Below are 26,517 nucleotides of genomic sequence, written 5' to 3' on the forward strand. Positions count from 1 at the left end.
GGGGGCTCCCGAGCATTCCCCGGAGCGGGCACCAGGGACCGGCATGACGGGCAAGGCGGGCGAGGCGCTGGCCCACGGCCTCCCGAGCAAGCCCAAAGCCCCCGACGGCGCGCCTCCTCCGCCGGCCGCGGGCCAGCCGGGGGCGGGGGGCGCGGCAGGGGCGGCCAAGCCCGCCTCGACCCCCGCGGCGCCCCGCTGCACCGGCTTCGGCATCCAGGAGATCCTGGGCTTGAACAAGGAGCCGCCGCCGACGCCGCACCCGCGCGCCGCCCTGGACGCCCTGCCCGCCGGGCACCTGCTGGCCGCCCGCTCGGTCCTCAGCCCCGCCGGCGTGGGGGGCATGGGCATGGGCTTGCTCAGCGCCGGCGGCCTGCCCGGCTTCTACGCGCAGCCCACCTTCCTGGAGGTGCTGGCCGACCCGCCCGGCGTCCACCTGCAGCCGCTGGGCCGAGTCCCCCAGCAGCTGGACACCAGCCAGACGGCCAGCTCAGGTAGCGCTCCCCTCCCCCGCCCGCCCGCCCGCCCGCCGGCGCCAGGCCACGGGCAGGAGCCGGAGGGGCCCCCACCGGCTGGCTCCCAGACGTCCCGGGGCCGGAGTCGCTGCTCTTCCCTCTCCCCTGCAGGGCGGGCGGGACTGGCTCGGAGCAGGGGTGCAGTCCCCGGGCGCCCGTGGCCAGGCGCTGCGTAGATCTGCCCTCCCCCCCGCCCGCCTTCCCCAGCATCTCCCGTCCAAACTAGTCCCAGCGCGACGCTCGTGGAGGGGCCGAAAGAGAACTGTCGCTGCTGAGGCCCCGATGGAGAGCGAGGCGGACCTGGTTCGAGTCTGCTCTTCGGCTCCATCCCGAGCGCGGCCGCCCAGGCGCTGTTTGGCTGCTTCTGGCGGTCGAGGGTCCCATTTCTTGGAATGAACCCGGAGGGTCTGCAACGAATGAAAGCATTTCTAGGAATCCCGGCCCATCCGCAGGCCACCTTTGGACTCTCGCAGGTTTCGCGTCACTTCATGCCACAGAAGGGCCCCCCTTCGGAGGGGACGACCTCTGTCGAGTTTTTGCGCCTTGTCCTACCAATCTGAAGGGGTCCAGGGAGGCCATAAGAGGCAGGGCCAGTGCCGGAGATCCTCAAGGGTTTGAGGGATGACTCCTTAAACCCGCCCCGGTCCGGCTGTCAAATCTCTGCGCCTTGGAGGGCCTGGCGCTTTCTCCACTTTCTTTTAACACCCGCCCCCCCCCCCCCAGCACACACACACTTTGGGGAAAGTTTGAGATAGAAAAAGGAAAAGGACTATCAGTCCCAGCGCTGGCTTGGAAATAAAATTCGGATCCGGGTCTAGGAGGGAGAGCGGCGGCGGTGCGGGGGCTGCTGCTCTGCAGAAGGAGCCAAAGCGGGCCAGGACCACCCCCCCCGCGCTCGCGCCAAGGAAACCAAGTCGGAATCCAGCAAACTAAAAAAGGGGGACCCGATCCCAGGCTGGGGCCCAAAAGCACCTTCGGCCGACAGTGCGCCCCGCTTGGCGCGCCCTGGCCGGCCGGAGGGTGGGCTGGGGGAGCCGGGCGGGAAGGGGGGCCCTGTCCGGCCGGCCGTGCCCCTCCATCCCTCCATGGCTGCCTCCTTTGTGCCCCCAGATTCCGAGGACGTCTCGTCCAGCGACAGGAAAATGTCCAAGTCCTCCCTGAGCCAGAGCAAGAAGCGCAAGAAGAGGCGCCACAGGTAAGGCAGCCGGACCCGCTCGCGAGAGACGGACAGGCAGGCAGGCAGGCCAGCCGGGGGCGGGGGGGGGGGGCAGCCGGCCCAAAGGCCTCCTCCTGCCGCCCCGACGGAGCCACCAGCAGCCCACTCTGAGGCGGCCGGGCGGTGGCAGCTGCCCGGGATTGTGCCTCGGGGGGCAGGAGCGGAGAGGGGGACCCTCCGCAGGCCCGCCCTGGGGCCGTTTCCCTTTCCACGGGCTTTCCCTGCAGCCGTCCTGGGCTGGGCCCGCCAGCCCCGCTGCAGAGGCGCCGCTCAGGTCCGGGGAGCTGTCCACCGCCGTCTTTTGGGCTGCGCTTTGCAAACGAAATGGGCGGCGGGGAGGCGTTGGCAACGACGGGGACCCTTTCGAAAGGCAGCGGGCGCCCCCCCCCCCCCCGCCGCCCCTGCTGCGCTGGCTCCCCTGGCTGGCCCCTGCACCTTCAGCCGGGCGAGGGACGGAGCGGGTTCCTGGACGGGCTCCGTTTGGGTTCAGTTTTGCCGCTGCCGTTTCCGCGTGCGGCGTCGCTGGCTCCTGGGGAAGCCACCAAAGCGGCGGGAAGCTGGCCGAAGAGCCTGGAAACGAGACAAGCCGCCGAGGGAAGGAGAAAGTGGCCAGGGGGAGTCCCCAGGAGCCAGGCTCTCCTTCTCCTGGTCTGCCACGGGGGTCGTTGGGCGACCCTGTCCCTGCCAGGCAGTGCATCGGGTCAGACCTGGCAGTGGTCTGTGTCGATAGAGGGGGGCTGTCTCCCGACCATTCCCATATTTTTGGACTACAAAACAAAGGAGAGAGAGAGAGAGAGAGAGAGAGGCAGTAACCATTTATCCGATCAGGGTCTGATTATAATTAGACTAATCTTGATAAAATGCAGAATGTGTGGATTAAGAAAATGTGGGTGGAAAGGCCAGCTGAGGACTCAGACACCTCCCCCCCCCCCATTTAGGATTTGCTACCGTCAAGTCAAAGATCCTGCCTCAGTTTCCTAGATTTGGTCCAAACAAACCTGGCAAGCAGCTGCTAGACAGACTGGGCTAATCTGAGGGAGTGGGTTTAAAAGCTAGATCAAGGTTAGAATCGGGGTGCATTTCCTACTGGGATTGAAATATGGCTGGGCCAGAATCTTAGAGATCAGGCACTGGATTTGGTCATAGTTTCAAATTGACATTGGTTGTTTCCTTTTCTTGTCCCGTACATCTGATCGGGGAGGTGGGGGTGGGAGAGAATCGCTTACTTGGCCTTTGAAAAGTAAAGGCTGATCCCAGAAGAGCAGGAAATTTCTCAAGTATGCACCCCCCCCCCCCCCCAGACATCTCCCCCGCCCTTCTAAACAAAAGGGGCTAATGGAAGAGCTCTTTAAGAAATTAAATTTAAGGCTAAGTCACAAAAAGATATATTCCACCAGTTGTTTTTAACACCAGATCTATCTGCTCAGAAAACGTATACAACCCCCAATATTAAGGATGCATAATGAGAGTTTTCCATTTGCTCAGAAACAAAGAGACTGGAATGGTTAAAACAAGCGTAGTCCACCCATTCTGGCTGTGATTCTGCAAGGGCAAGAGCAAAGATGTCTTAAGAAAATTTGCAGATAACAAAAGAAAATCTCAACAAAGGGTTGATTACAGAAGAGTTCTCTTGTATTAACAAGCACCTTTTGTTAACCTTGTTATTGATCTGGTACAATCCTTTAGATTTTAAATGCTGGGAGGTAATTCCAAAGCATCTTGGCAGTCCTATCCGGGAACATGTAAATTCTTTACAATATATTTTGTTCTATTTTTAGGGACCCGACCTACATTTTTATTTTCTCTTTTTAAAGCTGTGTTTCTTCTAATGTTAAACACACCCTATTTAGACTATTATGTTGGACTGCAGATTGCTTCGTAGGTAGATTAGCCATAGAACTGGTGGCTTTCCAGGATTCAGAAGGTGGCCTGGACAGTCTGATATTCATTCAAATTTGCAGTAAAACAAGAATGTGGAAGAAAGCTGTACACTATCTTCTCTATCGGCATCCTCCCTTGGAGTTGTGTTTCCATTTGTTTCTGCTCCCAGGTGCGGTGTGGGTGCATCTGTGTGTTTCCAATATGGGATATGCAGACTAAGGGGTAGGGGGCATTAAATGTAAAATGCATCATTTCAAAGCGGTAAAGTCAAGAGGATGTTTACGGCCAGATTGGCAACACAATAGAGCAAAGCTTGATAGTGGTGCTGGCAGCATTCGCATCACAGATGTGCCAGAGATTTGTATGGTGCCCGGGTCACTTGCAAATGTAAGCCTAGGAGGTGAGGAAGGACAAGAATGTTCAAAATATTTGGAAGATGAAAAATGGAGAATGGTGTTATTCCGTATTATTTTTCTCAATAGAAACATCTAAGTAACTGGAACTGGAAGGAGGTTCCCTTTAAAATAATATGAATTTAAATGCTGCATTTCCAAAAACAAAACTTAAAAAAAAACCCTGTGCAAAACTGAGTTTTACACTTCAACATGTAAATTTTGCCATAAAATCCAACCTTCAGCATACATCTGAGAGTGAGAAGTGAAACCAAAGTTTCTCCATATCTAATATGCTTTTTAATGGAAACTTAGTTGTTTTAAATAAAAAAGATGGAAAACTATAACTGGATTTACATTGGATGGGAATGAATTTGTCATTTAAAAATACTTCGTGATAGTTTTGTTTCAGGACTAGTGGGCACACAGTTGTTGTGATGTTACATTTCATAGAAGGAAATAATGCTAATTCTAATCTGACAGTTATTTTAAATCCCATAGTACACATTAGTGCTTATTATGATTGCAGTATCCACTAGATGCTTATTATTCAGAGAATACTTATTACATTTTAATCTAATAATTTAATTTAATAAAATTTCTATGATGTCTCTCTTGGGAATTTGCCTGAGTTGGCTTGTTAATGTGCTATAGGAGAAAATATGAAACTAAAGGACACAGGTTCATTTGAATGTGCTCATGGACAGACAAAGAAGTATTAGACTAAGGAACTTTGTTTTACACCCCAGTCCCAAACAAATTTTTCTAGAAATGAGCTGCCTTGATCTTGAAGTAGCTTACCTGTAAGTAAGCAATATGCATTAACTCATAAGCCAGATGAGAGAACACAGATCCTACTTATATTAAAATACATAAACATGACCCATGTGTTTTGCTGTGCAGAAGAGAGGGTTACCAATAGAATAAATAAATAAAATTCCATTAGTCCTATGTTTTACTGAGTGATTGGACAGACTTTGGGGTGCTACTTGGGTGGGGGAGTTTATAAGAGCTGGTGATTCCCACAAAATTAAATGTTAATAGTTTTTCTTCAAAATAGATTTTGTTTTGAAACAGAAGAAGGAATAAGCAGAAAGACAGCCCATATATAGTGTCATCCTGTCATGGATTTAGAAGGATGTAACTGCTTAGGATTGCACAGTAAAAAGACTGTCTGTAAGGTTTCCTCCTTTTAAAAAGCTTTCTGAATCCATTTCTTCCTTTTCCTTATTTTGACCAATACCTCCACCTTCATTTGCTAACTCTGCTATTCCTTCTCCCCATGATTTGTGTATATGGAGAGTCCCCAGCCAAATTCTCATTTGTTTCAATGGGAAGGATTTAAACACGTGTTTGTCTCCCCCACTGAAATCAACAGCACTGAAAGACTAGAAATCCTACACATGCATACTTGGGAGTAAACAGCACTGAAAGACCAGAAATCCTACGCATACATACTTGGGAGTAAATAGATCATGTTCACTATGATTTGTCATCACCAGGAATTATATATAAAATATTTTTACTTTTGATGACTTTTCCTACCCTGGGGCTTGACCATCTGTAGAGTGTATTTGAACAATTGTTGCACATTTTTAACCATTATCTTGGTTTTTCTTTTTATTCTTCATCCTTTAAGGATTGTTCAGAATTTTGGTTTTATTTTTACTTTTTTCATCAGTAAGTTTTACTCCCTTCAGGACAATCTTCACATCCTATCAACTGGAGGAGCTGGAAAAAGCCTTCAACGAGGCCCATTATCCTGACGTTTATGCGAGGGAGATGCTAGCTATGAAAACAGAACTTCCAGAAGACAGGATACAGGTAATCATACTGCTATGAGACCTCAGGGCGACACAATACTAATTTTCTTTTCAGTGTTCTTTATTCACTTCAGGAAGGACAACATACCTTTAAATGCAGATGTACTGGATTACATTGAAGGCTTCTCTAGATCTTGCTACCAACATATCCCAAACCTGTGTATTAAAACGAATGTTGAATTGATGTGTTTTTTGGGGGGGTCTAAGGCTGCCTAGTTTGCTGCAAGCTGTCTGGTCTTGCTGTTTGCTACAAGGGGATATGTTAATTGAATATAATCTAGAGGGGGGAAAACAATTGAGACGTCTGTGGTGGACGATTGGCTAACCTGATCCAAAATGGAATATCATGAAAAGAGAAGGCACAGGGTTATTTGTACATCTGGGTAGAGGAAATAATTGCTTTAAAGACAGCTGTACTGAAGTGAGAGTGAACTGGAACCCTGTATCAAAAAATGATTTTTTTTCTGATTGAGGAGCAAAGGAGAATGGTACGGAATTTCATTGTCCCAGGCAGGGATGCAAAAATATCCATAGGCTCTTACAAAGGGCTTGCCCTAGTCCAGTGAAATATTATGACTTGGTTGCCTCTGAACTGTACCCTCCCTTTTCCAATATCAAACTGCAAGCTGCCTTTGAAATTCCTCTCAGTTTCAAAAGCAGTTTGTACACAAGCATGAGAGGCTGCCATTTAAGAAAAGCAGGTACAAAGCTCCTAGAGTTACAATCGCTATTTTTACAGTTCTTTGAATCCTGGCCTGGAATCTTACCTTATGGTAGTATTTGTATTAAGACTGTTCTTGCATGCCTAAACATTCAATAGTCGGATGAACTAAGTAGTCAATAGAGGCCGTTGCTTAGTGGTAGAACATCTGCTCTGCATGAAGAAGGTCCCAGATTCAATCCCCAGCATCTCCCATTCAAATGATCCAAGTACAGGGTGACGTGAAAGACCCTCACCTGAAACCCTGGACAGCTGCCACCTGTCAGAATAGGTAACACTGTTCAGACTCAGCCTGAGGCCCCTTCATGTGTGTTCATGACATTCAGAGATTGCATATTGTGTATCTAACAAGGTAGATGCAACACTCCGCCAAAGCAGCATTTTTTGCACTTGGAACTGGGGTTTCAGATTTCAGCGTATTTAAACTGATGATCAGTGAATAAAAGGACAGTGTTACGCCTTAACTGATTAGTTAACCAATACAGATAAATATTACAATGTCTTTGTAAAGTGGATACGAGGAAGATTTTATAATTTAACAGTTTCCATTGACTGGAGATATTCTTCCATATCACGCCGTCCCCCTCCCCAAATCACTTGTATGTTGGGAAGACAGCTAGGCTTGCCTCTTCCTCCCAGATGACTAGTTCTCTGTGTGGAATGAATTTTTGTGATAAGGTACATTCAGTCACTTGACCTCTTTGCCATTCGCTCCAATGAGATTCAGAATTTGTCATAAGATGAAGATGTACAGAAACAATTGTTTATTAGCAAAGGATCAGCAGTATCTTAAGTCTCTTACTATTTAAATGCTGACTGCCAGCAACATCAGCTGATAGGACACTGACATTTTAAAATTGCCCCTGATCCTTGAAAACTCGTTGCTTTTTTTCTGTTAATCAGTTTATTGTCCCGTTGTATTGTGTGTGTGTTTGTTTTGGTCTCGTATGTTCAGTGAATGCATAACAAGACTTGCCTGGCATTAACCAACAGCATCTCTGCTGGCAAACAAGAGCAAAGCCATGGCTGTTGCTGGGACATCAGCCTCTGGATTGGCCCTAGTTGTTGTGCCAGTGTAGCATGTGCCAGTGTTCAGTGTTTAGATAGTTTGCAACATTGTTATATGATGCTGGACTTGGTAGAGAATCTTACGTGGCAGGATTGGCTAATCTTCATAAAAAGCATTCCTGCTGCTTGAAATGCAACGCCGAAAACATGAAAGGATGTTTGTAGTCCCATAAAAAGTGACTCCAGTTTAAGCCCATTGATTTCAATGGGTTTCGATTGTTGTTATGTTTATATAGGAATGCACTGTTAGTACTATGATTCATCTACAATTGGCATGCAACATATAGTAGGATGGATCTGCTCTACTTTCCTTTTCCAAGATGTTGTTGTAGCTATATCAACAGCTGCTTCACATATCTTGGCTGTGATCAGGATATAGGTCAGGTAAAAACTGACATTTGAGGTTACAAAGGAAGGGCAATGTTTAAAAATTATGAACAGTTCTGAAAAATAGTTTGTTGGATTTATGGTTATCCAAATCATGTTACGTGTTAGTGATGGAAATCAGTCATCATGACATGGATTTTTCCCCTTCACATTACCAACACCAGCTTCAGTGTGTGTTGCCATCTTAAAAAAAATATCAGTGTATTAACTGTGTTCGGACTACATCTGTTCCCCTTCCCCTGCTTTGGTTAGGTATATCTCAGATATTTGCATACTCTTCACCCAATCTCTGCAGCATCCTTTGGCTCTCACCTTCCCATAGCATCCTTCTCCACAGTCAGTGCTTTACCAAGCTATAAAACTATTTACTTAGATTATGCACCATAAATCACCCTCATTTCAGCTCTTTATTCATCTGGTAGCCCTCCACTGAACTCCTTTCAATTTGTCAGTCTTGCTTGGAAACAGGACTTCAATTGTGTGTACTGGCGCACAGGTTCATGTCAGAGTTTTAAATGAGAGCACAAAAGAATTCTATCCTTGGGAGTTCACAGGTAACATTCAACTCATGTTGGCTCATATATGAGATGTTATTATTTTCATGGCTATTACTTGCACTTGAAAATGTTACAACTTCTTCCAGTCTGTGGCTATGGTCCAAAAGGGCATGTCACAAGCAACTAGCCAATTCTTTTGTTTATCCTCAGTGTACATGCTGCTTACTTGATAAGTGTCTGTGAGCCAGACAGTTTCTCCAGCTAGCACCAGTATTGTTGGAAAACTGCTTTCTCTCAGGTCTCAGGCAGTAATAATACTTTGCTGGGGGGAGGAAACAAACCCAACTTCCATGGCTCCTAATACTGGGGCTGATGTACTTTGCTTTCCCACATAGCTTGTCCTCCACAGAAGAAGCCCTGCTCTGGTTTTCTGCTGGAGAAATGTTGCTCGTTGTGCAGAGAAGGAAAAGCCCTGTTAGATGTGGTACCCTGACCTTGTGACTCTCCTAGGAGCACCTCTCTGTGCTCAACTTTATCAGGTTTGAGATGAGAGAACATTTTCAATACTTTGCTTGGTTAGGAAACGGAATGTTGAAGTCTGCTGTGTTTTAATATTTTAGGCATTTTTTCATTGTCTGAGGTTTTATTGTGTATATTGTCTTAACATTGTAGTACTATTGATAAGCCAACCTGGATATCATCTGGCTGGTAAGGCAGCTGAATTTTTTTAAAAATAGCCTGTGATAAATAACTTCTTTCTCCACTGTAAAAAAAAATGCCAGTTGATTATCTCTGACTACCAGTGGTAGGAAGCAACCACTGAGTATCAGTAGTGGGAGGCAACTCAGACAGGCCTTGGCTTTTATGCTCTGTTTGTTGGCTCCCCAGGGCATCTGCTTGGTTACCATGTAAAACAGGATGCTGGACTCAATGGACCACTTGTCTGATCCAGCAGGGGTCTTCTTATGTCTTTAACATTGAAAGATATTTTTGAAAATTGTTTTACATTTATCTTTCTAATGTATTGGTACCTAAAGTTTTACACAGTATATAGAGTAAAGAAATATTTTCTGTATGTGAACAAGAATGAGTACCACATGAATAAAAGCTAGGCAGCTGGCAAAGAACCCAAGCAATAAGGTTGATATTTGATGAATAGTCACGGAGTGCTAAATAGAGCTGCACCCTTTTGAGTCCATTGAAGAGTAATGCTGTTCAGGTTTGCACTAAGCACGCATAAGAAGAATACTATCAAAACCTATTCCACCATATAATGCCATAAGTATTTTCTCGAGGACAGAAGATTCTAGCATAGAATAGGAGACTGAGAAGGCTTTGGAAGTTGACTGCCCACTCAAAACTAATACTGACATGTCCTCCGAGTCCAGCCAACACAAAAACTCCAAAATGTAAAGTCAGATAAAGGCATAGAGGAAAAAGAGTGCACATTTGTAAAATTATAATCTTAAACCTTATTACATTTTAATCTTGTATTTATTACTGGCAATGCAGAACAGTTGTGGGATCCAATGAGAACTTGACTTCTCCATGTGGTTTGACATTCATAGAAGAAGCTCAGCTCTGAATTCCCAGTGGTCAAAAGCTAATGTGGGCTTTCCTGGCCTCAAAGATAGACCTGTATAAAATATTCTCACACCCCTCTTGGGCCGATAAATTAAAGCTGCAATTTCATAGCTAATCATATGCAAAGGGACTATATGAACACTAGAAGTGAAGGCCGCTGTAGATTAAGAAATACAGCAGGCCTAGATAGGGCAAGGGATGAGGGCAGGTAGGGGCCCGGAGGGCTTGCTGGGTATGTGTGTGTGTGTGGGGGGGGGGGGGGGGGGGTGGGGGGGGGGGTTTTTTTGAAGCCCAGGAGGGGGAAGAATTAATAGGTGAACATTGGAGGAACCACATGCGGGCAGGAAAGTGTGAAGAGAGTGGCAGAAAATGGGGGAGGAGAAAGGTGCCTGGAGTGCCTGGGATCCACCAAAACCTGGAATGGGCACTGGCTTCAGAGATACTAGGCCAGACCAAATGCTGATGTAATGCATGCACAACTTCTCCAGAGTCAGAAGTGCAATTTTATAAAGCACCAGCATACCAGCACCATCAAGCAATCACCATCAAGCAATCATATACCACCTCTCATAATTCTGCCACCACTCACCAGTCATGATGCTGAACGCTATTAACGTTCTGCATTAGTCATGTGGGGAAAGTATCAGTGATGGCCTAGTGCAGGGGTAGGGAACCTGCGGCTCTCCAGATGTTCAGGAACTACAATTCCCATCAGCCCCTACCAGCATGGCCAATTGGCCATGCTGGCAGGGGCTGATGGGAATTGTAGTTCCTGAACATCTGGAGAGCCGCAGGTTCCCTACCCCTGGCCTAGTGAATCCATGATGTAATGCCATTTAGTACTCACATGCCTTACACAAACTGCACGTAACCAGGCAGGCAGAAAAAGACTTACGTGTAGTCATGAAATTGCTGTGAGTCATGCCTAGGTGGGTGAAATAGCTAGTCTCCACCAACATGTACTTTATTACTGTTACTGTTTGTTATTGCTATATTGTTGAAGTGTATTGTTTATCATGTTGTTAGCCACTTCGGGGATAGGGCGAGGTACAAATATAATTGAAATGAAATGAAAAAACATAAATATCTATTGCTTTCACTAGTATACTGTGAGGGCTAATCTGTTTTGAGAGATTTGCTGCCCTCCATTTAGCACATTGCATCCTCTGAATAAGAAATGTGCTGTAACCTGTTGGACAATAAAGAACTGTTAATACATAGTTTTCCACATTGTAGTGTGTATAGGAGACACACTTTGTCATGAGTGTCTGAATGATCTGCATACTTTAAGAGTTTGGAAGTGAGAAATGGAGAGTCTGTTCAGGAGCATCTGATTTCCCTCTTGACTTAACTGTGCAGCTCTTTTTGCAACCCCAATAGTGCAGTTTGACTCCTCTCAAGTATTTGTTCCTGATGACCTGAGGCTGGGAAACTGTAAGTGTCCTGAGAACACAAACAGTTAGCAAACAGTTTCTTGGCTGTGTCTCATCCATCCATCCGCCCGCCCACCCGCCCACCCGCTGGGTGTCATGATTTTCTGCAGATTTAGTTGGGAATCCTTTCCTTCATTCTGGCTACTAAAGCAGGTAGCGGGGCAGTAATTTTGGCAGTCCATTAACTTTGGAGTGTGTGTATTAGCTGACATCATCTTTTTTGTAGGCATAATATTATAGTGTCCTAGGGACTGGAACAAGGCCTGAATAAGCATGGTAATTTTACTTTTCTTCATCATGCCTGTCTTTCCCTCATTTTCGTACTGGGAATGTGTTTGCCAATGTGTTCTATTAGTGTTCGGTGTTGCCCGAACAACAGTGGTGATAAATTGGCACAGGTTTTCATTGCTTGCATGACTCCTATTCTAACTTCTTCCAGGCAGCAGGAGCTATGCCAGTTCTCTGCATTGTGATCAGCTATGCAGCCAATGTGCCATCTTTACTAGGCTCATTTAACTTCATATCCCTTTTACAGAGTCATAGAAAGTGATGTCATCATAAACAGTGCCAACAATCTTGACATTGCATTTTGAATAGACAGCTGTAAAGTACTTGCTGGTTTATAAGAACTATGCAGCTTTCTCTAAGGAAGTTAGAACTGGAAATTTACACATAGTCTACTCTTGGCTGAATAATGAGAGAAATGCACAATGCTCCTCACGAGGGAGAAACACCCCCTCCCACACATCTGTGGCAAAAGACACAAAGAGTCATTAGGAATAGGAATAACAGGGAATGAGCATTGTAGATGGTAGAAGAAAACCTCTCTAGGACCTTCTGAATGTGAGAAAAAGTTCCAACGGTATCCAGACTACAAAGTATCCAGTGAGGAGAATCTTGTTCAAATCAGGTGGAAGATGAGTGTGATTTCAGGATCAATATTTGACCAAAGAGGTATATCTGTTTGACATTTTAGTATATGAGAAAAAGACAAGAGGCTCAGAAATAACACAAAAGACAAAGTGATTGACTGCATGAAGAACTGGGTAAAGAAAGAGAAGCATTTGAAGTGGGGAGGCTGAAGGTCTCTATAATTCGTCAAGTAGCAAGGGTGATAGCAATCACACTTGAAACAGGGTGAATGCAAAGTTCTACTTTTGTCCTGCTCATTTTTCATCACTGGTTCCAGGTTTTGTGGGGCCCCAGGCAGAGGATTCCCAGGATCCTTACCCCTCCCTTCCCTTGCCGGCCCAGGGTCTCCTCTTACACCTTCCTTCTCTCCATATGCCTCTCACTTGTCTGCATGTCCTTCCCACCCCCAATGCTCATGGCTGCCTATACTGCCTATAGCTGCTTCCCCAATAGCTCTAGCAATGAAAGCGTCTAGCTAGGTCTGCTAGGAGTATTGGTGGTAGAATGCTAGTCAGTGAGTAGGTGGATGGGGTGACACTACTGGGCCCTACTGATGCCTGCCCTGCCTGCCCTTATAAATGGCCTTCACAATTATTCCCTGACTTAAATGGTCTGTTTCAGCCAGGAGCAGGCAAACGGTGAAGGTGTAAGAACAATTACAGTGCAATCCTGATTTCACTGGGTTGAAGTAACTCTGCATAAGAGTGTACTTCTTTTAAAATATGGAAGAAAATAATGGATTTTGCTTGGACCACACTTCCTTTGTGACATGCAGATGTTAACTGGTGACTGGTATAAGCGAATCCATTAAATGAAATCTCCGCAGCTAACCCTAAAACCAGTGGTTAGTATAATTTGAACTATAAAATACTTCTTTATCTTATTGAAGAAGTACCAGTTATTCTCACTGGCATATTCCCCTGCATTAGGTTTACATGTACCATCTTAAAACTTGTAAGAATGGTGAGTCTCTACCACGATTGTTGACATATCACCTACATCATTGATGAATCCACCCCTGCCCCAGTAATATTTAACCTATTTTTTAAAAAAATTCTGTATGTTGTGTATTACTTGTCCTTGCTGTGTTCAATTTGAGGAAATTTAATCTAGGAGGAGGGTGTGAACTATCTCCAATATCTTGCCTTCCATTTACCAATTGTGTTGGAATTGCAGTTCTTAAGATGAGCAATTATTGCAGATTGGGGAGCAAAAAAGTAGGGCTACAAAAGAGATTCTTTCCTGCAGTGAAAGAAGAAAGTGGAAATAGTGATAACTTGATACAACTGAACTGGAACACAGTCATATGGGAAGGGACCCAAAAGGCCTTCCAATGAAGTTTTTAAAGGAGAAAGCCATCCTGGGCATGGAGTTTAAAAGCATCATTGCTCTGATGGCTTTTGCTTTTTATATATTCCCACTCTGCCATGGAAGCTCACTGGCTGTCCTTGGGTCAGTCATTATTCATCAGCCTAGCCTACCTTGCAGGGTTGTTGTTCTTTTAAGTTGTCAACTGCCTCAAACAGGTTTTGGAGAGTCAGCGTTCAAACTATGCAAATAAATAGCAAATTCTGAGGATATAATACAGGAAGGGAAACAAAGTTGTAAGTTGCTTAGGGCCTCCCACTGGAGAGAAAAGCATGATATGTAAATGAAGTAAATAAATAATAAAGCCCCAGTCTATAACTGATGCAGTTCCTGTTTTCCCATAGCAGCTCTTCATTTAGTTCATGCAGCCTCTTTGAGATTTAATTCATACAGCCTCTTTGCTGCCGCTCTCACACAGCCACTTTGAGATTTTTTGCTGTCAAGATGATGATTGGCTAGGAGTATGTGGTACCAATGCATTAGTAAAGAACTGCAAATAGGATCCAAAATGTTCACTGCTTCCTTGCCTGCTCTTATGAGTGGCTTCACACAGGTCCCTGGCTTTGAGGCCACTGAATCATGGAGGATGGATGTGAGAATCCTGGCTCCCCATCAGTGGTTGCTGATTGGCAAACTGACTTTCCCTCCAATCTGCAGCACCTTTATCCTCAGTATCTGGGAGCTCACCTCTAGCCGCCTCAACTCAGTCCCAGGGGCTGCATTAATGCAGCTGGGAGACTGAAAGAACGAAAGAGAGCTTGGGCAGGCTATTCAACTATATCATTGACATCAGTAAGAAAAATATGTGGCTTTTTTTTTTTAGAAGGAGGGGAGCAGAGGTGAAAATTAATTTGGGGAATAGATTAATTGAAGGGAAACTGATTTGTGGGGATCAAGATGGAAAATTGATCTGGGGTAAATTAATTGAAGGGGGATTGATTTGGGGGGATCTGGGTAGAAAATGAAGTGTGAGATAAATAAACTGAAGGGGAAACCTGTGCTGGAAATTAACAAGTTTGCCTTTGCTAAAATGGTGCTGTGTTACCTACTCAGTTTTGAACTCAGACTCCACCTCTGCCTTGTATGCAGTTAGTGGTCCTAAGGAAGTCATTCATTTCCATTTGGTTCAGCATTCTGTTTGCAGCAACAGTGGCTACAGATTACTGTGCTTGCAAGCTGGATTTGATAGCAATTGTATCCCTCAATTTTTTTTTGCCCCTAGCATGTGGTACCCAGTAAGAGATGTGGGGAAATATGCTTGTCATACATGATTTTGTGATAGTGTTAAGGAAGGTGATGTACATAGTCAACTCTCAGGGGCAAAACTACCACATAATCCTTTCTAGGGTACTTTTTCTTTTTTAGATAAATTGGAGCTACCTGGGTTGCAATGCAGGGGACAGAGGTATTTTGTTTTGTAAATATCCCTGAATCAAACTGTTGTCTCACTGAATACTGCCTTACTGTTTTTATGTTTGGGTTCACCACCAAGGGCAAAAGGAATTTGGTGGCAGTAATTTTCAGATGAAAAGTCACACAAGGGGGGAAATTTACCACCACTCCCATTGCCAGTCTCACTCTTAAAATCACAGCCCTATCAGCTAACTTTATTAAAAGAATCACAGATGGAACTACATATAATAGATTATTTCACCATCAGAACTGGGTGTCCTGCCCCATCCCTAAAATGTTTCAGCCCCCACCCCCCGAAAGTGTTCTTCCTGCTAATTCCTTGATGTTATAATGCATGCATACATCTGTCTTGCCTTGTGACCTCCATCTTGACTTACTTTTTGAGGTAACTTCTCTGTGTATCGATTATTTCTGCTTTCTGATTGCAGCACAGGTACAGTTTTACTATATTGATCTGTGAGGGCCTGATAGAAATGCCATAGCTGTACACTTGAGATGCACAAAACTCTCCTTGTGGGCTCCACCTTTTAACAAGTTAGTGTCATGTTCCATGACCTCCCAGAACTTGAACTGGAACACTCAGAAGATGAGGCCCTCTGCATTACAGCAGCAATACCCCATCCTACAGGATTCAGTACTAACAGGGGAGTCACCACCCTATAAGGAGGACATTAAACAACTTGCACCCATCTGTATTTATTTAAACATTTATATGCTACCTCTCCAGAGACCTAGTGACACAGATGACCATAACCATACATGGGATGAACATACAAATGGGAATCATGGTGGAGAGTTCTATCAAGGGCTACTAGCCATGGGGATGAAAGGGAATCCCCATATTCAGAGGCAGTAAACCTCTGAATATCAGCACTAGGAGACAACATCAAAATATATCCTTGGCCACGTTTTCTATGCTATAGTACCATGTAGTTCAGAAACAGGAAATGCACATAAAGTCCCAGTTCCGAGAGAAAGATGATAAATAACTGATATTTTAAAGAACTTCTTACCGTGAAAAAATATGATATCCCTCCACCTCCTTTTTAAAGGCCATAAATTGTACATGTTTGTGTTTGGTTAAACTCTGGAGTGAGCACCTATTTTACAAAAGTAAGTACTCACTAGGGCCTTTCTGGCTATAGTTGACGAAGCGACATTTGCCCGTTTGTTGGAGAGAGCCGATTAGATTTTCCGGCACCAGCAGGGGGGACTTAAAGGTCCTGTGGGCAGTGTGGATTCTCGTAGCATGGGAGCCACCTAGTGGTCAAACTGTTGAACAAAACACAAGCTGAAATAAGTTGGAAAGTGCAAAGCTGCTTGACAGAGAGCCTCAGTGACAATTTGGGGTCTGTTTCCACATAGGAGATCATGGTTGCTGTTATTTTTTTACTATTTTCTTCCATATTGCATCTATAAAACTTGCCTTAGACATAATGCTCATCATTACAAATGTCTTTTAGCTTCAACTTCAACCATACGTTCATATAAAGAGCACAGAAAAGGCTTAATAGCGACTGTAAACATTATGGCCCCGATCCAGTTGTAATCCCCTGCAGCAACTAGCAGCTTTGCCAATTTGTAAGGCCACTGTTCTCATGCCTTTATTTCTAGATTTCCAGTTAGGTGCAGAAGCCTGGGAAAATTTGTCTCACTTGCTTGCATGATCACAGTAAACGATCATGTGTACCTATCCTATTGCGTGCTTCCTAGGAGTGAATGTAAAAGAGATGGACTGGAGAAACTAGGGCTGGAGACAAGTGGTAGTTCCTCCCTCCCCTGCAATTTGAAGGTGATTTGAAAGAGAAATTGGTGTTCAAGGAGAGTGCTCTGGTGAACTGTTCTTCAGGTTTCTGAGTTGTTCCCTCCAAAATCGACAAATTCTGGAAACAGAATATGAACATGCAGTGTATGCCATGGGAAGCAAAGCTTCTCTGAAACCTCTTACAGCTGGGGGGGGGGGGAGCAGCAACAACAACAAAACACACGGGTTTGCCTGTCTGTGGCCTAGAATTTCCTTTGATCTATGATTCCCCACTAAGCCTTACTAGTTTGAACTCTTCTGCCCTACAACATCCTCTACTGAAGCTTTAAATAACTGACATCTCCCTACACACCAGAGGGGCTCAACCTATTTTATATACGGGATCAATCATCCAAGTCAGTTTACCCTCTGAAGCCACTGCATTACAGGACCAAGCTGGAGGAGGACCTAGGGCAGGATTAGGTAGCCAGCTTCAGATGACAGGTTTTGGGATGCCACTAAAGGGCAGCAAATTGCCAATTCCTGCATTCATTTGCATTGTTTATTTTCAGCCTCAAAACATCTTGACGCATGACTCAAATGTCTTGAGCAATACTGCAAAAGATCCTGAGATTCACCACCCATGCTACTTCAGGGTACTATCACCCCCTTGACCCCAAATAAAAACCCATTCCTAAACACACCTGTTAGACAACAAGCACTGTTGAGCTCAGTGAGATTTACTCCAGGGGGGGAAAATGCTTCAGCTCATTTGTATTTCCTAACAAAACACCAGCGGAGCCACATCGTGAGGGCACGAGAGGAACCGTCATGTTTATAAAGGTTAATGCAGACGCGTTCCCTTTTCCCGGGGAAGGGTCGTTTGCTTGCAGCCTCCACCCCGGCGGCTTCCTCGCTGTCCGCCCAGCGGAGTCATCAGAGGGTTAAGCTGTCAGAGCTATAATGTTAAACAGGTGTCAAAGGCGCCTCCATATATCTGCAGATTGAAATCAAATGCTTCGCCGTATAAAAAGATAAATTACCCAGGCGATTCCCGCCTCGTCCCACTCATCAGGGCAGCGCCAGACGGCGAGCCATTTTTTACAAAATGTGCTAACGACCTAATCAGGCAATCAAGCCGGAGAAGATTGCGGCGTGACCCCCCGAGCATCCATCTGCCCGCCAGCCGCTCCCCCCGCCAGCCATTTCCATTGCACCAGGGACCGCGGCTGCTTTCCCCGGAAAGGGAAAGGAGATAGCATAAGAGAAAGGGGGGGGGAGGGAGAAGGGGGGGGGGTTAGTGTTTTTTTTAAAGGATTCCTAAACAAATTAACACCCAATTTTGCAGCCTAATTAGTTAAATGAGAAAAAGCCGATGGCGGGAGTGTGCGGGGATATGTCGGGGCGGCTGCCTCGCGGAGCAACTCCACCACCACCCCGGCATTAATTAGCGCGGGTCAATGGCGCCGATCCCCTGGGAGCAGCCGCTTTAATTTCCCGTGATATTTCAGTGCCTGAGGCCCATCGATTCAAACTGAAATTAACTTATTTTTCAATCAGCCGCGGGCTGCCCCTGGGGCTGACTCTTCCTTTGCCTCCTCCTGAATAGACCGCCAGCAATTTTTCATCTCAAAGCTGATGCCTCTCTCCGAGGCGGGAAAAGAAAAAGGAGGGGAGGGGAGAGGCGAGAGGAATGGGGAATGGGAGGCTTGGGCCGAGCCAGCAAGCTAGCTAATAGATTTCTGCCAGGTAGGTTTGCACCGCCCGGGTGGAGTGGAAGTGGGGGGCAGGTGCTTCTTAAATAGGGGAGTCGGGGCTGGCGATGACACCCCCCCCGCCGCCTTTTTGTGACACTTTTGGAAAAGGCGGCCTGCCTTGTCTCTCCCCCACGCGAGCGATGCTCCCACACTAGCTTCCCTCTGGTTGTGACTTCCCATTAAATAATGAAAAGGACTCCAGGTAGGGAGAGCCAGAAGCCAATTGCACAGACACCAAGGAAATTAATTATATCCCTGTCCTGAGCTGTGAAATGGCAGTGTCTGCCAGGATTGTCAGAAAGGAGAGGCGAAACGTGCCAGGCTGGAGAAAGGGTGGGGGGTGGGGGGCGAAGTAGAGAGGTGCTGTGGTTTGTTTATGGTCTAAGTTAATTTATTTTAAAAACTACACTGATCAAAATTTGGTCATGGAATAGATAATGTTGATTATGGGGGCTAGAGATGACCTGTGCTCTAGGTTCTGATAGCTGATGTAGTAAACACCGGGGTACTCTTAAGGGTATGCATTAACGCTTGGCTTGATTTCTCCTCATGAGTCTTAAATAAAAGCTAGGTAGCTCAAAGCATGAATTGAATTCATTTTTTGAAGTGTTGTGGTAAGGATGTTAGAAACATCTACCTGTGAATTCAAATCTGTGGTCATTTACATGTTTAAGTATGACTACAACATCAAGTTATGAATGTTCATATGTATTATCCCATAATTTTATAAATGCATGTGACTAGAAGAAAGGTACACTAAGTTTTCACACTACAGGATGTGATGAGCATTAGAGAGAGAGAGGGAGGGGAAGTATTATTTTAAGAAATCAATAGGGCCTAGATTGTATTCGTAACAATATGAAGCTTTGGATCAGTCTTCAACTCTGGAACCCCTGGAGCCAAGACAACAAGAGATGTGTGAGTAGACAAGATGTCTCTCTTACTTCTCTTGTCATGTCAGAAGTAGCTCATTTCAATTTAGGGTCATGATGGAAGCCTTCCCTACATTTGCTTCAGTTATGTGGTTAGTGGCTACAGCATGTGAGCAAGGAATGAGGCGTTTTGGTAGAGAGGAGGTGGGACTATCTTCTTTTATCCATTTGTATAGCCCTCTAAGCTTTTGATCATTTGCTCATTTATTTAAAAAAAGTATACTCCACTTTATCTCCTGAGATTCCAGCAAGTAACAAGACAACAAAAGCTGCAAGGACACACATATTCAACCAGTAACAAGTTAAACATTAAAAGCATGCAATTTACCCTCCCCCAAATGTCCTCTGTAAAAATCACAGCTTCATTAAAATAGCAGGTGAAGGTTGTTTCTGTACCTGTACTGGTAGGCTTCTCACAGAGTAAAGCCTGCAGTCTCAGTGTTGCCAAATGAATACTTCTAGCCAAGAATATCAGGAAGGCTGGCTGAGGAATTAACTGGCACATGGGGATGTAGTGGGACATTTGCTTTCAGTTTGAGTGGTATGAAAGCCCCAGGCCATGAAGGCTTCATGCCCTGAGTGTAGCAAGAAATAAGATAGAGAGATGAAGAGTTGATTTTTATACCCTGCTTTTCTCTACCATAAGGAGTCTCAAAATGCCTTGCAACTTCATTCTCCCTCCCCAACCGGTACCTGGTGAGGTAGGTGAGGCAGAGAACTCTGAGAAAACTGGTGACTGGCCCAAGGTCACCCAACAGGCTTCATGTGGAGGAGTGGGGAATCGAGGAATCAAACTCAGTTCTCCAGATTAGAGTCCACTACTCTTAACCACTAAACCTAGGTTAAGTACTAGGTGTTAATATCGTATATTACAAGAAACCAGTCTTGGTTTGGCCTTTGATTCTTGTGTGCAAGCAAACATATCTGTTAATTTACGTGAAGGAAGAAGTTCCATTTCTAACAACTCATTTTAAATCCTGACTAAATTAATGTGTAGCAATTGTAGGGCGGTATAGTTCAGCCTGTACATAATTTACATGATTTACTTTGCAGGTCTGGTTTCAGAATCGAAGAGCCAAATGGCGGAAGAGGGAGAAATGCTGGGGCAGGAGCAGCGTAATGGCAGAATATGGGCTGTATGGTGCAATGGTACGTCACTCCATCCCACTGCCAGAGTCCATCCTCAAATCCGCCAAGGATGGCATAATGGAATCCTGTGCACCTTGGCTATTGGGTAAGAGACCAAACTTGGGCATGGGATTGATTTTGTCTAGCCAGTTTCCCCGTCAGGATCCTGGCAGATAGAGTGGAACAGGGGTAGGGAACCTGCGGCTCTCCAGATGTTCAGGAACTACAATTCCCATCAGCCCCTACCAGCATGGCCAATTGGCCACCATGCTGACGAAGAAACGGCTGATAGAGATTATAGTTCTGAACATCTGAGAGCCGCGAGGTTCCTACCCTGAGTGCGGAATTCCTGAGCTGTCTGAGCAGGATTCTGGAAGTGGAAGACAGAATTAGACCATGTAACTTAAGGGCACAGGAATTATTGCTGCAGGGACTGAAGTTTGCTGTTTTTTTCTTGGAATCCAGGGACTGGACTCAGCATTGCAATGCAATGCAATGCAATGCTAAGCAAAGGACTGAGAGAACTATTCTGAGCAGATCTGCTCAGAATCCTACTGGTGTACTCAATGGGGGTTACTCCCAAGAAAGTAATTGAAAGGTCCCAACTCTGCTTAGGATTGTAGACCAGTAGACTCTGACATTTGTTATTTAAAGGTAAAAAAGTGCGTTATTTCAGGGTTTAAAATATATTGGACTTATGCAACACAAGTTCCTAAATGCCTGTATTCTTATGCCTGGTGCTTGTGTCACACACCCATGGTGATGCTACTGCAGAAAACAGGCTCTCTGTGGTAACCCTGTGGTAACATCTTGAGTTAACTCTGCCATGCAGTTAACTGATACCATGTCAAGGGTCTTAGCGCACTTTTCAAGATATTTATACTGGTTACTAGCTGAGTGTACAGACTTCTGGAATGATAACAAAAATATTCCAACACTAGCACATTTCTCATTATATGATTTATGAAATGTTGTTGGAAGCTGTCTGTCATAGATAATGACCCAATATATTTGCTGTTCCGTAAAATACCACAGAACATTGATTCCTGTGCCCAGTTTTGGATACTAACTTAACCTGTCTTTCGGTGTATGGTTGCCACAACCAATATGACATGCTGCTCTCAATGTTATAGAAGGCATCGAGAACTCACCACAGAGAAGCTGCTCGCAGTTGCATTCCTGAAGTTAGTGTATAGTGCTGGAGCCCTTAGAAAAACAACTCTGGCAACTCCAGGGAGTGAATGGCTGCTTAGGTGACCAGAACCTTGAGGAAATCACATCACATCAGGCTGACAGTGTAGTAAGCAGAGTTACTCTCATCACCTTCCATGAATTTAGAAGGGTATAACTCTGCTTAGGACTGTGCTGCAGGAATCTCCGTTTCTCAGAGGATGCTGATCCTAAAAACAATTTGCCTGATATTTTTTGTTCGTGCTTGTGAGGGAAAAAAGTGGTTGCTGCTTCATGTTTGACAAAATTCCTAAACAGGAAGCACTTTTGCTTTGAAAACTGTGCAAGCTGTGGATAGAACATCAAGTGTATCAGTTGCAAAGGCAAGAATTTAAATCCAGGTACACATGATATGCATGTACTGAATACACTTCTGGCTCATAAGTGCTGGAATCATTATCTACAGGTGTAGTTGGTGTTCCCAGAGGCACTTCCCCTGAAAAATGTTGTCATGTTTTAAGCAGTTGTAAGCTTCTTGGTGTGGCTGTGATGTCTCAGGTGTTTTTAGCACATCTGAGAGAGCTGGTTCCAGAAGTTCACTTTACCCCTGACCTTTCTTGATTGAAGAATTTGTTCAGATGTAAGCAAATAAGGAAAAACTTCTCAGATAAAATAAGAGATCCAGCCTATTGTCTCTAGCAGTGACCAGCTACCTCTAGGGAGGTTACAAGCAGCTCATGAAGGCAACAGTTGTTTACCTTAAGTGTGTGATATGCAAAGGTATAATAGCTGTGCATATGGAGATCTTATTTATTTAGCAATCATGGTTAATAGACTTGCCCTTCTATGAATATGTCTAACTGTTTTTAAAAGATGCCTAAACTACTATGTGAAATTAGGAGAGTTCTCATGCTCCTGCTCTTTGCTTGGCTATTGTCTTCTGCTTTTTGTGACTAATATTACAGCAAAAGTTAACTTCTGGCTTCTTTACATGTGTTCTGCCTCATACTTCTGTCCATGTGAAATCCAAAGATGAGAGGGAGAGAGGCAGAGGAGTTGAGATGTGTGAGCAGAAAATTAGCCTTGGACTTAGATTTGTATTTAGATTTTCCTCACCCAGGCCTTGCTTATATAAGAGTTGCTCAATGAGGCATATATCCTCCACCATTTTGTATCTGAGAATTATAAAGCCCAGCAATGTTGTGTTCTTGCAACTCTAGGTTCTACTCTCTGAAGGTTGTGGTCTACTAAGTAGAGCGGCTCCGAAGGAGAGCACTTTTCTAAAAATACCTTAAAACTGTCGCTTTTTTAAAATTAGCCTTCTGTATACTTTTGAAAATTATATATTTAGATCTAATTTTAAGTGTGGATTAAGAAATCTACACAATGGGATCATGTACAGATAGGGTGATTTTTCCCTCCCTATAAACCCAGGGAAAATTCAAGGGTTGCAGAAAAATGCAAAAAGATTTTAAAACAAAACAAATAAACTAGAGAGGTGATATCTGCACTTGTAAGCAAAGATTCTCTTCCCAGCTCTGCTGTTATCTTCACTTGTAGAAATCCCTAAAAAGGGTTATGATTCAGGTATAGACTTACCTTAATGTATAGCACTGGTTCCTGTTTCTCACCCAGGTCTGACCTTTCTCTGTCAGAGAACTGGCCATGCAGGGCCCAGTACAACGGGCTCTCTGTGACTGCTGTTTGAAGCAAGGCTTTCTGCTTTTCCTTAATTCTGGCCTCTCTTTATCTTTACTGTTTTCAGTTCAAGATGGCTTTCCCATGCCCAGGCGCTTTTCTAAACCCGAATACCAACAATTCTTTTTAGGGATGCACAAAAAATCTCTGGAGGCGACTGAGGCGGGGAGGAAGCCAGAGGTGGGCATGAGCCTGCCCAACTTGACAAAGGTGACAAGGAAGGGCAGTTCCAAGCCACCATTTCCAGGAAGAACTGAGAGAGAACAGCGTGCCCCTCGAGGCCAAAGAAACAAGGAGCCACCGGCCTCCAAAGTCCTGGGGACCATTCCCGGAGATCCTGCTACCCCAATCAGGAAGTCAGAGAAAGAGGAAGAGGCGACCACTGCAGAGGACCAACAGCAAATGGAAAAATCAGATTCATCACAAGAGGAAGAGAAGCTGATTTAGAGCGAAGGGAACAATGGGAAATCAGCCATCTTCTCAAAGACTAACTCTTCTAGGAACTACAGTCTCCTCTCAGACCAACAGGATTCTTCCTGCAGCCCCTACTAAAACAGGGAGGTAGTTCCCCACTTGGTCTCTGTGGATTTCAGGAAGCCACAGGCTCAAGACCATTCACCAGGTGTGTCTAGAAATCTGATTTCCCCCTCTCAGGGAACGCGTTAGACTCTCTTACCCTATGGAGCACTTTTGCTCTACTTTATTCCCCTTTCCCCATTTTGGGGAGAGGAGGGTCATAAATCACCACAATATTTAGTCCCAGGAGGAAGATTAAGCTAGCGAGGACAATGATTTCCTCAATGCCAGTCACTAAGCCAATGTTGGGTCTTCTTTTTTTCCTCTTTTCACCTTATTCAGTCATTTTTTCCCATTCTCATCCCACTCTTAGAAGACGACTATCATTATCACCTCTCACTGTATCTCATTGAAAGAACACATCTGTCTCTCCCTGTCTCGGTCAGGTTATTATGACTTTTCCACAGAAGGAAAAATAAAACTACCCTGCTCATTTTTATATGTTAATTTATGTAAATATATAGTATTTTAAACTGTCCGTTGCCTAGCATTGAGGCTGAGTTTAAAAACAAAAGGAAGCCATTCCCTCCTTTAAAAGTTGGGCCAAATTTACAACTGGCCAGGTGACAACCCTACCTCAGAGATAGTCTCTTCCTCACTGCAAAATCAGCCAGCATTGCTGTTGATGAGAGAGTCCCAGCAGGCATCCTTCCAGTGCAATGGTGAATTTCCCTTGCAGAACATGCCTGTTTTGTGGCTTGTTTGTGGCACCCAATTCACAGCATCCCGAAATCTTGATCTAGTATCCTTGAATGTCTGTGTGAATTTCCCCTTTAGCTCACATAACTTTGTGGGGGGAATCCATGGAAATAGTTGCACATGACACTGAGCTCTTTCTAATAGCATTTGACACCTTCCACATGTGTCTTTCCTTATAGAGTCCTGGAATGTCATGAGATCAGAAAGGAACACTTAGCTACTAAACGGAGAGGTGCCAGTATGTAAGTCTGCTTGGGTGTCATGGCATCCAATCTGAAAGCTCTTTCCTAGAGAACTTGGGTCAAGCTAAGCCTGGGAGAGTCTTCTGAATTCAGGATGGATTGGTTCTGAAATGGAAGTGGAGAAAAATACTGTTGGCCCCTAAAAGCCAAATTTCAGGGATGGAGCTTAATTTTTTCATGATTTTTTCAATCCCAAGAATTAACGAGCTCGTTCACTTATGTACACATCACTGGGTTATTCAGCACTTGATTATTGTTGGATCATTGTATGAACTGACTACGTTGGTAAGAAGCTGCCTTTAAGGTGATATGGAAGCCTTGTCAGATTTGCAATTGCTCATTCACATGGAAAGCATCCTTTGATGCTGCTCAGATGATGAGGATGAATGTGTGAAATTGCCCATGTCATGCACATTATTTGTGTGCAACTTTAGCTGTCCTTATGTGCAGTAGTGCAATGTGAAATAAAGCACTTATGGACATCTTGGAGTCCACCAGTAAAAGAGGTATCAGGTGACTTTTATAACCAATTAAGTCAGAGGTTCTGACCTGAAGTCATGCCCACATAGTCATAAGAAACCTCAGTTTCATAGTAACCTTTTGTTTTTCTTCAGTGAAAGCCCCAGGTTAGCAAATCCCCATGTTCCCTTTCCTGTTCTTGTTTCCAACAAGAGGTGTTTTTACCGGGTTGCTGTTTTGTTTATGATTGATCTGCCAACATAATCCTTCTCTGTCTTTGTTCCCCAGTTCTTTGGCGTGTTAGATTATAGCCCATGGTGTGTAAATAATGTACATATGGTGGAAAAGTTGTTATTTGAGGTGTTTAAGATACAAAGTTGTAACAACTTCTAGTCATTTGAAACCTGTGATTTTTGTGCCATTTTCTGTAAAGGTATAAATCAAAATAAAACAGAACTAAAGATGGGCAGAACCATTCTGTTGAGACTTTTCTGGATGTAAGGTAGATGTGATATATTTGTATAAATAAATATGGTCTAGACTAGTGGACTTCCATCTTTTTAGACCTGAGACACACTGAGGGAAGTTACAAATATTTGTCCCCTGTCTTCAGACCATCAGTTCCATTTCAAAAAGAGTCTAAGTTCAGAGTTTTTATAGCATGATGAGATTGTGCCTGGTTGCAAAAGGACCTGTGCCAAACAGTGTGGAGGTACATGACTACCTTGAGGAGAAAGGAGGCTTGCTGGAAATATAAAAGCACAACAGCCTGGCATTCCTGTTGCAAGACATCTTGTTTCTCTATTGCCCTGGTCACCAACTAGATTTACAGAGTGGCAGCCAACTGTTGATTCTGTTCTTTAAGTATAGGGTGGATCTGATTATATACCGATCAACATAATGGA

At 44.7% G+C, this 26,517-nt stretch overlaps 1 protein-coding gene across 2 annotated transcripts; it reads left to right on the top strand.

Annotated features, from left to right (window-relative positions):
* Positions 1-26,084, top strand: VSX2 (visual system homeobox 2). Of its 2 annotated transcripts, none has more exons than XM_048484893.1 (5): positions 1-491; positions 1,623-1,707; positions 5,702-5,825; positions 20,694-20,874; positions 23,704-26,084. In XM_048484893.1, the coding sequence occupies exons 1-5, from the start codon at positions 44-46 to the stop codon at positions 24,081-24,083; spliced, it is 1,218 nt and encodes a 405-aa protein (XP_048340850.1). In that variant the 5' UTR covers positions 1-43; the 3' UTR covers positions 24,084-26,084. The 2 variants fall into 2 exon arrangements, with proteins under 2 accessions (XP_048340850.1, XP_048340851.1); XM_048484894.1 differs by having other exon boundaries at positions 23,767-26,084.
* The last annotated feature ends 433 nt before the right edge of the window (positions 26,085-26,517 follow it).

Source organism: Sphaerodactylus townsendi, linkage group LG02, assembly GCF_021028975.2.
Source record: "Sphaerodactylus townsendi isolate TG3544 linkage group LG02, MPM_Stown_v2.3, whole genome shotgun sequence".
Taxonomy (NCBI): Eukaryota; Metazoa; Chordata; class Lepidosauria; order Squamata; family Sphaerodactylidae; genus Sphaerodactylus; species Sphaerodactylus townsendi.

Bases quoted from the DNA above. Each gene is read 5' to 3' on its own strand.
- VSX2 (XM_048484893.1), top strand. From the start codon at position 44: ATGACGGGCAAGGCGGGCGAGGCGCTGGCCCACGGCCTCCCGAGCAAG. The intron at 1,708-5,701 runs GTAAGGCAGCCG...TACTCCCTTCAG, and splicing joins CGCAAGAAGAGGCGCCACAG to GACAATCTTCACATCCTATC. The intron at 20,875-23,703 runs GTAAGAGACCAA...TACTGTTTTCAG, and splicing joins CTGTGCACCTTGGCTATTGG to TTCAAGATGGCTTTCCCATG.